The following is a 15,317-nucleotide window of genomic DNA, read 5'->3' on the forward strand; positions in this document are numbered from 1 at the left end:
TAGTCTCTTTATAATTTAGCTTTAGGATTTTGTGTTATTTGTAGGATTAATATTTTCTTACATGCTTTACATCTTAGAGTGGATGTTCCTATTTCTACCTTTTTTTTCCTAGAATTGTTTTGTTTTGTTTTGTTTTAAATAAACTTTATTTTTTAGAGCAGCAAAATTTCGGGTTCCCAGAAAAATTAAGCAGTAAGTACAGAGTTCCCATAATTCCCTGCCCTATACCCATACAGTATCTTCACTATCAACTTCTGGCCCCAGAGAAGCATGAACCAACACTGACATATCATTATCACCCAAAATTCAGAGTTTACATTAAGGTTCACTCTTTGTGTTGTACATTCTACGGGTTTTGACGAATGTATGATGATGTGTATTCACCGTTGTAGTATCATACAGAATTGTTTCACTGGCCTAAAAATTTTGTGTTCCACATGTTCATTTCTCCCCCACTCCTACCCCTCTGCCAACACCTCACAACCACTGATCTTTTTAGGCTCCAGAACATCATATAGTTGGAGTCATACAGTATGTAGCCTTTTCAGATTGACTTCTTTTACTTAGTAATATGTGTTTACGTTTCTCCATGTCTGTAGATTCTTTAGCACTGAAAATAGTCCATTGTTTGTATGTAATACAGTTTATGTATCCGTTCACCAACGGAAGGACATCTTGGTTGTTTCTAGGTTTTGACAATTATGAATAAAGCTGCCATAAACATGCAACATAGGTTTTTTTGTGCACATAAGTTTTCAGCTCATTTGGGTAACTACCAAGGAACACAATTGCTGAATCATATGGTAAGGGTATGTTTAGTTTTATAAGAAACTGCCAAACTATCTTCCAAAGTGGCTGCATAATTTTTACATTCCTACCAGAAATGAATGACTGTTCCTGTTGCCCCACATACTTGCCAGAATTTGGTGTTGTCAGTGTTCTGGATTTTGGCCATTTTAATAGGTCTGCAGTGGTGTTTTAATTTGCAATTAAATGTCATTAGAAAATGACATACAATGATGATGAACATGTTTTCATATGCTTATTTGCCATCTATAAATCTTCTTTGCTGTGGTGTCTCTTCATTGCCTGCTTTTTAATTCAATTGTTCATCTTGTTGACTTTTAAGAGTTCTTTGTATATTTCAAATAACAGTCCTTTTGTCAGGTATGTATTTTGCAAATATTTTTTTCTCACTCTGGATTATCTTCTCATTCTCTTGACAGTGCATTTTTCAGAGCATACATTTTAATTTTAATGAAGTCCAACTTATTAATTATTTCTTTCATGGGCCTTGCCTTTGATGTTATATCTAAAGTCATCAGCATATCCTAGGTCATCTACATTTTCTCCTGTGTTACCCTCTAGGAGTTTTATGGTTTTGCATTTTTCATTTAGATGTGTGATTTTGAGTTAATTTTTATGAAAGGTGTAAGGTCTAGATCTAGATCCATTTTTGGCACATAGACATCTAGTTGTTCAACACCACTTATTGAAAACACTTTTCTTCATTATATTGTCTTTGCTCTTTTGTAAAAGATCAGTTGACTATATTTATAGAGTTTGTTTCTGGGCGGTCTATTCTGTTCCATTGATCTATTTGTTATTCTTTTCCCAATATTACACTGTCTTGATTATTGTAGCTTTAGAGTAAGTTTTGAAGTCAGGTAGGATGAAGTCCTCTGACTGTCCTTCAATATTGTGATGGCTATTCTGTATCTTTGTCTATTCATATAAACTTTAGATTCAGTTTGTTGATATCCACAAAATAACTTGTTGGGATTTTCATTGAGATTGTACTGAATCTATAGATCAAGTTGGGAAGAACTGACATCTTGACAATATTGAGACTCCCCATCCATAAATATGAAATATATCCACATTATTTAGTTCTTTCATTTTGTTCATCAGAGTTTTGTAGTTTTCCTCATATAATCTTGTCCATCTTTTGTTAAATTTATGCCTAAGTATTTCATTTGGGTGGTGTTAGTGTAAATGGTAATGTGTTCTTAATTTCAAATCCTACGTTTTAATTGCTGGTAAATAGGAAAGTGATTGACTTTTGTGTATTAACCTTGTGCCCTACAACCTTGCAATAATCACTTATTTGTTCCAGGAGTATTTTTCTTGATTTTTTGGATTTTCTGCATAGATATTCATGTCATCTACTGAGAAAGGCAGTTTTATTATTTCTCGATCTATACTCTTCTTCCTTTTTTCCCCCTTATTGCATTAATTAGGAGTTCCAGTACAATATTGAAAAGAGTTCTGAGGCAGAAACATCTCTGACTTATTCCTAATCTTAGGGAAAAAGCTTTGAGCTTCTTACTATTGAGTATGATGTCAGCTGTAGGATTTTTATAGATTCTCCTTATCAAATTGAGGATGTTTCCCTTTATTCCTAGTTTGCTGGGAATTTTTATCATGCATGGGTGTGTTGGATTTTGTTAAGTGCTTTATTTGCACAACTGATATGATCATATTTGACTTTTCTTTTTTAACCTACTGATGTCATTGATTACGTTAATTGATTTTGATTGTTGAAGCAGCCTCGTATACCTCAGATAAATCTCACTTGCTTATGGTGTATAATTGTTTTTATACATTGTTAGATTTGATTTGTAGTATGTTGAGAATTTTGCATCTATGTTCATTAGAGAAATTGGTCCGTAGTTTTCTTGTAATGTCTTTGTTTGGTTTTGTTATACTGGCCTCAGTGAATGAATTAGGAAGTATTCCCCCTGCTTCTATCTTCTGGAAGAGCTTATAGAGAATTGCTATAATTTCTTCCATAAATATTTGGTAGAAATCACCAGTGAACCCATCTGGGCTTGGTGTTTTTGTTTTGTAAGGTTATTATATTGATTCAATGTTATAAAAAGATATAGGCGGGGCGCCTGGGTGGCGCAGTCGGTTAAGCGTCCGACTTCAGCCAGGTCACGATCTCACGGTCCGTGAGTTCGAGCCCCGCGTCAGGCTCTGGGCTGATGGCTCGGAGCCTGGAGCCTGTTTCCGATTCTGTGTCTCCCTCTCTCTCTGCCCCTCCCCCGTTCATGCTCTGTCTCTCTCTGTCCCAAAAATAAATTAAAAAGGTTGAAAAAAAAATTAAAAAAAAAAAAAAAAGATATAGGCTTCTTAGATTGTTTATTCTTGTGTGACTTTTGACAGATTACGTCTTTTAAAGAATTGGTCCATTTCATCTAGGTATCAGATTTGTGGGCATAGAGTTATTAACAGCATTTCCTTTTATTATCCTTTTAATATCTTCACATCTGTAATGATGCCCTCTCTTTAATTTTTGATGTTAGTAATTTATGTTTTCTGTCCTTTTTTTCTAGTTAGCCTGGCTAGTGTCTTATTTTTATTGATCTTTTCAAAGAAACAGCTTTTGGTTTTATTTCCTCAATTGATTTCCTGTTTTCAATCTCATTGGTTTCTGCCCTAATTTTTATTTTTTGTGCATACTTCATATTTTAACTTGCTTTTCTTTTTCTAGTTTCCTAAGATGGAAGCTTAGTTTATTGATTTTGGGTCTTTGTTTTTTCATAATATACACATTTTAATGCTGTAAATTCCTCTCTAAATACTGCTTTTACTGCATCTTACAAATTTTCATAAACTTTATTTTCATTTTCATTTAGTCCAAAGTATTTTAAAATTTCTCTTAAGATTTGTTTTTTGACCCATATGTTATTTAGAAATGTGTTGTTTAATCTCCAAGTATTTAGAGGGTTTTATAGTTATCTTTCTGGGGGTTTTTTGTTTGTTTGTTTTGTTTTGTTTTGTTATCTAGTTTAATTCCACTGTGGTCTGAGAGCAGACTATTGTATGATATCTGTTTTCAAAAGTGAGTTAGGGAGTATTTTATGGCCCAAAACATAGTCAATCTTGGTGAATGTTCCAAGTGAGCATGAGAAGAATGTGCATTCTGCTACTGAGGTTGTAGTCTGTAGGTGTAGATTATATTCAGTCGATTGATGGTGTTGAGTTCAAAGTACAACAGTTTGCTCTTATATGCAGTTTCACTTTCTACAGTTTTAGTTATCCGTGGTCAGCTGTGGCCTAGAAGCAGGTGATCCTCCTTTGATGTTTCATCGGAAGGTCAGTAGTAGCGTAACAGTATGTCACAGTGCCTCTGTCATTCACCTCACTTCATCTCATCATGCAGGCATTTTATCTCATATAACAAGAAGGATGAGTACATTACAATAAGAGATTTTGAGAGACCACATTCACATAATTTTTATCAGAGCATATGGTTATAATTATTCTATTGTATTAAGATCTCTTACCCTGCCTGACTTATAAATTAAACTGTATCAGGACTATGTATATATAGGAAAAAATCAGTATATATAGGTTTTATTACTACTATCCATGGTTTCAGGTGTCTACTGGGGGTCTTGGAACATACCCTCTACAGATAAAGGGGAACTACTGTATGTCCTGACTGATTTTCTGCCTTCTGGACCTGCTCATTTCTGATAAAGTCTCTAATTATCATAATGGGTCTATGTATTTTCCTTGAGTTCTATCAATTTTTGTGTTACATGCTTTGACACTGTTGTTAGCCACATTTATATTAATAATCATTATGTCTTCTTGGAGTAGTAACCACTGTATTATTAATTAATATTCTCTTTATCCCTGATAACTTTCCTTGCTCTGAAGCATTCTCTGTCTGAAATTAATATAGCTTTCTTTTAATTAGTGTTAACATGCTATATCTCTATTTTTCTACTTTTAACCTCTGTGTGTCTTTGTAGTTAAAGTGAGTTTTTTTGTAGACAGCATATAGTTGATCCACTCTAACAGTCTTTGTTTTTTAATTGGTATAATTAGACACTGAAATTTAAAATAGTTATTGATATAGTTGAATTAATAGCTACCATATGTGTTACTGTTTTCCATTTGTTTTTCTTTGCTCCTATTTTTTCTTTCACTCTTTTTCTGCCTTTTGTAGTTTAATTGAACATTTTATATAATTCTGTTTTCTTTCTTAGCATATCAATTATGCTTTCTTTTTAAGTTTCTTTAAGAAAAAAAACTTTTTAAGGAGATGGTTTTCCTAAATCGAACATATTGTTGCCGTTATTACTATTTTGAACACATTGTTTTCAGTTAAAGAATAAGAAAATTAAAAGTTTATATTTTACCTTCACTTAGTCATTCCCTGATGCTGTTCCTTTCTTTATGTAGATACAAGTTTCTACTCTACATCATTTTCCTCTCTCTTTTAACATTTCTTGTAAGGTAAATCTACTGGTAACAAATTCCCTCAATTTTTCTTTGCCTGACAAAATATATATGCCTTTATTTTTGAAGGATAATTTCACAGGGTACTGAATTCTAATTTGGTGGGTTTTTCTCTCACAACACTAATTATTTCACTCATTCTCCTCTTGTTCTCACAGGTTCTGAGGAGAATTGGATGAAATTCTATCTGCTCCTTTACAGATAAGGCACACCACCCTCCCCCAGGCTTCTTTCAATAATTTTCCTTTATCTTTGCTTACCGCTTACCTTTGGCATTTATACTGCTTGTTCTCTGAGCTTCCTGGATCATTATTCGGTATCTGACGTTAAATCAGGGGAAATTCTCAGTCATTATTGCTTCCAATATTTCTTCTGTTCCTTTCTCTTTCTTTTCTGTCTGGTATTCCCATTACACATATATTATACTTTTGTGGTTTTCCCATTGATCTTGGATATTCTGTTCTTTTGTTTTCCAATCTTTTTTCTCTTTGCTTTCAGTTTTAGAAGTTTCTATTAATATATCCTCAAGCTCACAGATTCTTTCCTCAACTGTGTCCAATCTAGTGATAAAACCTGTCAAAGGTATTCTTCATTTCTGTTACAGCATTTTTAATCCCCAGCACCTCTTTTTTATTATGTCTTAGAATTTCCATGTCTCTACTTACAATACCCACTTGTTCTTGAATGTTGCCTACTTCTAACGCTAAAGCCCTTACTGTATTAAGCGTACTTGTTTTAAATTCACAATCTGATCATTCCAACATCTCTGACATACATGGGTCTGCTTTTGATACTTGCTCTGTCACTTCAGACTGTTTTTTGCTTTTCGTATGCTTTGTATTTTTTGTGGAAAGACAAACATGATGTACCAGGTAACGGAAACTGTGGTAGCGAGACCTTTAGCAGTGTAGTGGTAAGGCTACACTGTTTGTTTGTTTGTTTGTTTGTTTGTTTGTTTGTTTTGAGAGAGAGAGAGTGCTAGTGTGAGGGGGGGGGCAGAGAGAGAGAGAGGGAGAGAGAGAATCCCAAGCAGGCTCTGCACTGTCAGTACAGAGCTTGACACGGAGCTCAATCTCATGAACCATTAGACCATGACCTGAGCCAAGATCAAGAGTTGAATCCTAACCAACTGAGTCACCCAGATGCTCCAAGCATTCTATAGTTCTATGATTAGGTCTTAGTCCTGGGCTTTGAACTGTACAAGTGCTTCCCATTTTTTTTCACCCCCTTACGTGGTACATAATGGATAGAGGGGATCCCGAGTTGGTATTTCCCTTCCCTTGCGTGGAAAACCATAGAATGCTTGATTTGGGTATTTCCCTCCCCCACTAATTGGTCAGGCTCAGAGAAAACCAGAATAGGTTAAGCTCTGGTAAAATAGTTTCTCTTCAAAGCAAACGGCTAAGAACTGAATGCTCTGGCATATTTCAAAATGGTTACTTTTTTCTTCCCACTGAGAAAGCGCAAAGGTGTTTTTCTCCAGTCTTTATTATGAGAGCCCGATATAGCTCCTGGAGGTAAATGCATAAAAGTGTGCCTCCCTCCTGCATGACTGGGTCCCCCAAGAATTTTTCTCTCTCAGGCTTGTTCACATTGAGGCTCCAGCAATTCATCAATTACAGTTCATGTGTTCCTACCCCAGCACTAGTTCCTGTGGAGGTTTCTGCTCCATTAAGTTGTGATTCTTTGTATTCACCTGTCTCTCCAAATTTGGGGGCTGCGGTTTGCCCTGTGACCTCATTTCTCTAAGGGATCTAAGAAGAGTTATTGATTTTCAATTTGTTCAGCTTTTTACCTGTTGTGAGGATGGAGTGTGACTTCTAAGCTCTTTACATGCCAGATCGGAAACTGGAATATCCTCTACCTTTTTAAGAACATGCTTTCAGCTGTCACCTTTAAAGAAGCATATACTAACAGATTTTCTGAGGCCATCAATGGATAAGCTTTAAAAAATATTTTTTTTAAAAAAGAAGCCACTGATTTATGTTAATATTTGTACTCCTTTCTAATACGGTTGTAAATAAAAAAATTTTAACATCTGTTATGAGTCATGAGGCATAACCACCTCTACTGATTCGGAACATTTTCATTTTCTACCTGCAGCTCCTCTTTTGCACTTTAAAATGATGATATGGATGTAGCCCGGAAGAGGAGTGAAGGCCCTTTTAATTATCCAAATCTACATTTCCTGTTAACTGCTTTTCACTCTGTGTGAGGGTCCCTACATGCAGAGATTTCTGAAGGGAGGAAATTAAACCTTTCTCACTAGGGAAAATTCAGCTCTTAGAAAGTGTTTAATGTTGCTGAAGTTGAACACGGACCTACTGTTATTAATAGGAAAATTACTAATGATTGTAATGTTTTTCGGCATTACATCAGACTTTCCCTTTGGCAAATCCCTTTGAAAATCAGAGTGGCTGTTGTTACCCCCCGAAACACTTCTATATTGCACTGGGAGATGGTTGTGCAACGTTTCAACATAAAAAGTTCCTTGAACAACAGTTTGGATATTTTTGTTCCAAATGTGTCTCCCTACTGGAAATTTTACATAAGAATGATGTATATTTTGAGGAGAAAAATAACAAAATTGTATTCTTTTTTCGCTAACTGGAAAAAAGACCAGTATATGACCAGGGTCCATTGGATCCAATTTTAGTTTTGAGTTTCTTTTATGTGCATTTTCAACTGCATGTACAGATTGATATTTCATCATGAGTTTCATTGTTATTAGAGGTCTTCAAAAGAAGAAAGAGAAAAAAAATTTTAAATACAACAAAATTTATTCTATCTTGTAATTATCATCAGGGCTCTTTTGTAAATCTGAAATGCGTTATGGAATTTTACTAATCTTTGCTATTTTATCATTACTCATCAGTTTATTCCCAACTATGTTAAAAAGACTAGAACAATTATTTAAATGGTAGAATGATGGAATCACTTAACAAGATGATACAACAGTGACATGTATAATCACTAACCTATTTTTCCTAGTATTGCAAGGGTTAAGATCTCTCTGTATGTGTCTCTGTCTCTCTCTCTCTCACACACATGCACCCATACCCCAGAATGTCTTTATTAGCTAATTGTAAAAGAACATTGTTAATAATCTATTATCTACCACACATTGTTTTAGGAGTTTTATTTACATAAATTCTGTTACTTGAATCTCACAATATACCAATAAGGTAATAATTATTACTCCTGGTTTATCAATAAAGAAACTAAGGGTCTGAGAACATATATGGTGTTTTATATCTTACATTGTCTAGTATAGTCACTTATACCATGTAAATGTTCTATGTATTTTAACTCGTAAGTTATATTAATTTGTTGAGGTAAAATGTGTATTTCAGATCCATGTGAGATTTTGAATAAGATACATGTACATTTATTAATTATAAAAAAAATTGAGCACCTACTGCATACAAAACTTGGCCCCTGACTTTAAGGCACATTCTAGTCTTGTAGGGTGCTTTGACCGTATATAGAAGTAACCATAAGACAAGGAAGAAAGTTCTGTGTCCTGTCATGACTGTGGTTTTGCAACAAAGGTGGTTATTTCTCCTAGTTGGAAGAATTTTCTGTGACAGTGGATGGTCTTATACATTCATCAGTGGGGAGAAAAAGGGTATTCCAGAAGAAGGGATTATTTCAAGCACACAGCTGAACATAGGAAAGAGGACAGTTTGCATGTGGCCAACTAATTATAGGCATAAATATAATAACCTGCTTCTCTGGATTTGTATGCTTTATGCTAATAATTTTTTACTGCAAAATTTGCTTTTAGATAGGCAGCATTTATTTACTCTCACATCCATGGATATTTATTCTCTTTGTTTGTTTTAAGTTTTCATTGTGAATTATAGTCCTACATTGATAAATTAAATTTTTGGGTATTTTTTAATGTTAAATGTAACCCTAAAACCTTATTATTAATGTCCATAATTCTCTTCATTTTTCATTACCACAATATTAAGGTTAATAAAACATATGTGTGAATAAAAATTTATGTACAACTCATTTCGTTGGAATTCTACATTGAACCCATAAAAAATACAATTTCTTAATTATTATTGCCAATAAGTTTTACTAATTCACACGCACAGTTTTACATATATCAAAATTATATCTTAACATAGTTTTCTACGTGCTATTTGTTTATCATCCTCCTTGCTGAGTGTTGCTTAAGGGTCCTGCATGGAAGCTGCAGACATAAAGATTAAACACTTGCAGTCAGATGGGTCTTGCCCCACTGCATGGCCTCAGGCAGGGTACTTAGCCTTAACTTTCTTAGCTGAGAAATGGACTACATACTTTTTTGCAAGTTTATCATGAGGTTTAAATAAGAGATTGTCTATGTAAGGCCTTTATCCATGTCTGGCATAGAGTAGATGTGCAAGTGGAGATGGCTGGGATTTCATTCCAGGTCCTGTATACTCCAGAGCACATTAGCTGACCAGAACCTGGAATAAGATACACTCGTTGCTAACTTGGAAACATCCAGCCAACCAATTAGATTTAAGGGAGGAGGCTTGTCAAATAACTATGCGGATCCCTGATATTATTACCTTTGGATTATTTTGTTATACTCAACTTGGAGAAGTTGAGTTTAATAGCATTATGATTAAAAAATCATTGAAAACACATATCACAGCATGAGAAAGTAGAAAATTCTAACTGTATAATGTTGCATTTATTTGAACAGGAGTGTAGGCACTTTTTTTGAAACAGCCATACTTTATTATCTTACAGATAAATCCAAAGCAGATGGCAAAGTTGCTGTGGTAGCCAAGAAAAGGGTAAGATCATGTTTCATTATATAAAATATGCAGACTTCAAATTCCATTTGATTAAAGCTATTTTTAAAAGAAAATTGAATTAATATTTAAAAGCAAAATGACATATAATCAGTATTTTCTTCTAAATGTTAGTTGAGTGCATTTTTCCTTTTTTAGGTTAACACTAGAAATTTAATTTTTATGATTACTTACATCAGTGTTACAGACTTATGAGGAATTAGAATGATAGCAATATTTAAAGTTAACAAGTAAGTAATTGCTTTTATTTATATTTCACATACAGGGGTGCCTGGGTGGCTCAGTCAGTTAAGTGTCTGACTTCAGCTCAGGTCATGATCTCACAGTTTGTGGGTTTGCGCCCCACGTCAGGCTCTGTGCTGACAGCTCACAGCCTGGAGCCTGCTTTGGGTTCTGTGTCTCCCTTTCTTTCTGCTTCTCCCCCACTCATGCTCTGTCTCTCTCTTTCAAAAATAAATAAACATTAAAAAAATGTTTTTAAAAGTTGTATCTCACAAACATACTCTCCTACACTAAAATATTTTTTGTATACCATGTTATTGGAATGTGTGCAATCTCATGGAAGATTTAAATAATTAAAATTCACAGCTTAATATGGACTTTACCTTGAAGTTGAGAACAGTATCAGCCATTTGTATAAATCTAAACATAGAATCTTTGAATAAATTTTTTTTTTTTATTTTTTAATGTTTACTTTTGAGAGAGAGAGAGAGAGAGAGATGGAGAGAGAGAGATGGAGTGCAAGCAGAGGAGGGGCAGAGAGAGAGACAGAGACACAGAATCTGAAGCAGGCTCTAGGCTCTGAGTTGTCTGCACAGAGCCCAAGGCAGGGCTGGAACTCACGAACTGTGAGATCATGACCTGAGCCAAAGTTGGACGCTTAACCAACTGAACCACCCTGGCACCCCTAAAGTTTGTGAAGTCAAGAGCATTTTAAAAGAATTCTAACACATCAATTTGTATATGCAGGGAGATGTTTAACTCTACCTATTGTCAAAACTTGATTGGGATAGGATGAACCTTTGACATTCTCCTCAAGTGACAGTATTCTTAACAGGACACTACTGAAAAAAGAGAAAGAGCCAATTCTTAAAACAAATTCTCTTAGGCAAATAATATATTGGTGTCATAAAAAGAACTGTGATTGAAAGGAAAGCCTATCCCTGTAGTATTTCCTGTGTTGAATGGTGGTGTTGGTGCAGGGTGGACCCAGGAAAGGTTGAGTGTAACCTGGATGAACAGAAAAGATGTTGGACACAAACCTATAGATGAACAGGCAAGGAAGTAAGTGTTGTTTTTATATTCTGAGTATGTATATAGGTCATGGGCCTTTTTAAAATCAACTCTTCTGCTTTTTGACTTGTAAAAGTAGTCTGTACTTTTCACTGGCTAAATAATGTTGCTGCACCTTTGCAGAGAGGAAGTCAATATCATAGAAGACAAGGTTGCCTTTTAAAAAAGAAAGAAGGGGTGCCTGGGTGGCTCAGTTGGTTGAGCGTCCAACTCTTGATTTTGACGCAGGACGATCTCAGTTTGTGGAATTGAGCCCTACGTCGAGCTCTGTGCTGACAACACAGAGTCTACTTGGGATTCTCTCTCTCCCTTTCTCTCAGCCCCTCCCCTGCCTGCACGGGAGTGCGCTCTCTCTCTCTCTCTCTCTCTCTCTCTCTCTCAAAATAAATACATAAGCGTTTAAAAACAAACGAGGAAATAGGACTTGTGTGTATGTCTGAAGATTTAGACAGGAATTTTTGAGATAGGATTGTTAATGTGGGTAGAATTGTTTATTTTAGTCTCAGCTAAAGGATATTTAGAATAAAAAATGATAAGGATAATAACTAACATTTTTATATACTGTTTTATTTTTACCAGTGATTCTCAGTGAAAGCTATACTACTGTCTTTAGGACAGTGCTATTTAAAGTGTGGTCCATGGACCAGAGCTGGTCTGCAAACTATTTATTATTGGTCTACAATGAGATAAAAGCCAAAAATGAGAGGAACCATTTAGAAACTTGTATTTAATTCCACAGGGTCATTTTTTCTGTTGAATGTAATGATAAAATAGAACTTACATTTTATATTTGTTTTCTATTTCACTTTTTTCCTAGTAACTTGTTTCTGTTTTTAATTTTGTATAGAAGTATAGATCTTAGGCAAATTAGGGACAAAACGTCCTTTAACACAGATAATTTGAGAGACATCTCCCTATGAGATATGTTAGGAATTTGTAGAAGTGTCTTGGGTTATAGTAATTTGGGGAATACAGGGCATTTTGTTGGCCAAAGGTTAAGGAAACTAGATATCTTGCAATGTATGGAACAGAACTATTTCACAAAAACTGTCTAACATTTGGCATGATTTTTGAATGTGCTGCTAGACTCAGCAAACTACAGAGATACAATTGACCCTTGAACAACAGAGGTTTGGGGCACTGACCACTATAGTCAGAAACCCATGTATAACTTCTGACTCCCCCAAAACTTAACTACTAATAGCTATTGTCAACTGAAGGCCTTACTAAAAACGTAAATAATCGATTAATACAGATTTCTGTATGTTATATGTAATATATACTATATTCTTACAATACATTAAGCTAGAGAAAACAAAATGTTAAAATCATAAGGAAGAGAATCTACATTTACAATACTGTATTGTTAAGAAACTGCATGCAAGTGCAGGCTTTTTATGGAGTGGAATAAACACATTGTTCTTGAAATTATTGAATAATTTACTTATTTTCTATTCAACATATTGTAATGTATTTAAGTATATATTTAGCTGTAAGAATAGAAGTGCAGTTACTGAGAAATCATGGAAAACATTTATAAATCTGTAATAGGAAATTTGAGATGATTTTTAGCAGTCTTAAAATCAAACATTACTAAACACAGATACATGAAATGTATTGATCTGTTCGTATTTCAAAAAAATAAACATTTAGAAATATTTCATAGTATTGCTACCCTTTCCATTTGTAAACACTTTACAATAGTGATAAGAAATCTATGTTTAAATATTTACATATTGAGATTATTTGGGAAGAAGGCATAGCAGACATTATCATCATCATCTTACAAAGGAGATCATTTATAGTTAGAGAAGTTAAGGAATTTGCCATACACCCACAGTGCTCCTTAGATAATTTTACTTAATCTTAGTTTTTCTTAGTTCTTATTAAAGTTTAGCAAGCTAGTCCTATTAGAGTTTGAGTGTTAATTTCAACTAATATGGTAGCTTTTATTTTTTTATACATTTGGATCTATGGATATCGAAGACAGTATTTTTTTTAAAGATAGAACTGTTTTGGGGCGCCTGGGTGGCTCAGTCGGTTAAGCAACTGACTTCAGCTCAGGTCATGATCTCGCAATTCGTGGGTTGGAGCCCTGCGTCAGGCTCTGTGCTGACAGCTCAGAGCCTGGAGCCTGCTTCAGATTCTGTATCTCCTTCTCTCTCTGCCCCTCCCCTGCTCGTGCTCTGTCTTTTCTCTCAAAATTAAATAAATAAAAATTTTAAAAAATAACAATATGATGTATTAAGTGCCTACAAAGGCCAGGGATACACATACGTTAATTCATTTGATTCAACAACAATTATGTGAGGTAATCATTGTTGTCTATGGTTAATGAATAAAGAAAATAGGCATAGGGATGTTCACCACTGCAAAAACTACATTACAAAGATGAATGATAAAAACAAGTAAGGTAGTTTTCTGTACAGCCCCTTACCCTGGGTTGCAAGTCTTAATAGTCTATTTTCTTTATTTATATAAACAGAGGTATATATGTACATGTATAAATGCTTTGTGATTGTCTTGTTTTTACAACAATGAGATCTTATTATATATATTATTCTACAGATTTAACTACTTAAGCAGATACAGATCTGTTTTTAGCCTTCTACATAGCATACCATAACAGATATATCAGTTTTAATCAGTGAGCTCTATATTGATGAATGTTTGGGAGTTTTTCAAGTTGCTGTTGTGGTTTGATACTGCTACATGCAATGCTTTAATAAACATCTTTATGTATATATTTTAAAATACTGATGCCATTATTTTTATAGGATAAATTCCCCAAATGGGCTTGATAGATTAAAGCTAACCACAGTGTCACTTGCCTCCCTTGAATCATGAAATGACCTTGAGGAATAAGTTGTCAAAGTTAGGTGTTGGCCTGTGCTGAGTTGTAGAGGCAGTCTTTACAACCTGTTTGAACCAAGGTATAAGAATGTTCCCACCTTGAATACTGTTCCTAAGTGCCTATTAGGAAAGTGCTTCTTGGGTAAGTATGAGAGCTCTATCTGCAAGCCTCTGCCATTCCCATAGGCCCCTTCTTTTAGCTCTTCAGCCACATGTTAAGATAGAGGTGAGTAGTAAAGGTGCCCCATCTTTTCACCTGACCACTGCTCTGCCCAATGGCAGCAGTCTGAATGAAAAAGAATTAGAGTAAGTCTCACCTACCTCTGAGTTCCGCTTGCAAAAAAAAAAAAAAAAAAAAAAAAGAAGGGGAAGATTTGGATTTTCTCCTAAGTCCCTTCCTGCTCTAATATTCCATGAAATATTTATAACAGCTCAGTAAATACTTTCAGAATGTCAAAGGACTTGTGCAGACCAGAGTAAATATCTGGGTCACTTGGCCCAAGAAATAAAGAAATAAAAGAATAAAAACAGTAGTGTATGGGGAAGATGGGTGGAGTAGCTGATGGTGTTGCCTGTTACAGTTCTGCGAGATGTTTGAATATAAAAAACAAAGATTCAGGAAACAGTATATTGCGGTAGAAGGAGTAGGAACTTATGAATGAACCAGATCTGCTTTCAAGGGCTAGTTCTGCTACTTAGTTGTGTGACCTTAGGCAAGTTAACATCTTTGTGCCTCATTGGATTAATCTCTGATTTGGGAACAATAAGAATTACCTTGTATGGTTGTTATAAAGATTAACATGAAAAGCAATTAAAACAGCATAGAGTTTACTACATTTTAGTAGGTACTTGTTTAATAAATGCCTAGTACTTCTCTAATTTCTTCTTAGAAATAGGAAGGATTTAAGAATATTTAAAATTTTCAGACTTATAATAACATCATAGTCTATTAGATAGTTAAGATTATGTAAAAGTCTTTTTTTAAAGGAAGTCCAACATTTTAATCATAATATAATTTTTTTCGAAGTAATATAATAACATTGTATTTGGAGAACAGAATTTTTAAATCATCCAAAATCCATCCCCTCAATTATAATT

At 34.5% G+C, this 15,317-nt stretch overlaps 1 protein-coding gene across 1 annotated transcript in view; it reads left to right on the forward strand.

Annotated features, from left to right (window-relative positions):
• The window catches only part of ZCWPW2 (zinc finger CW-type and PWWP domain containing 2), an 82,399-nt gene that overhangs the window by 39,258 nt on the left and 27,824 nt on the right, over positions 1–15,317 (forward strand). Inside the window, 1 exon segment of the mRNA XM_049628930.1 lies at positions 10,009–10,055. Within this exon segment, the coding sequence (XP_049484887.1) occupies positions 10,009–10,055 (47 nt within the window).

The sequence above is a fragment of the Panthera uncia genome, chromosome C2, assembly GCF_023721935.1.
Source record: "Panthera uncia isolate 11264 chromosome C2, Puncia_PCG_1.0, whole genome shotgun sequence".
Taxonomy (NCBI): Eukaryota; Metazoa; Chordata; class Mammalia; order Carnivora; family Felidae; genus Panthera; species Panthera uncia.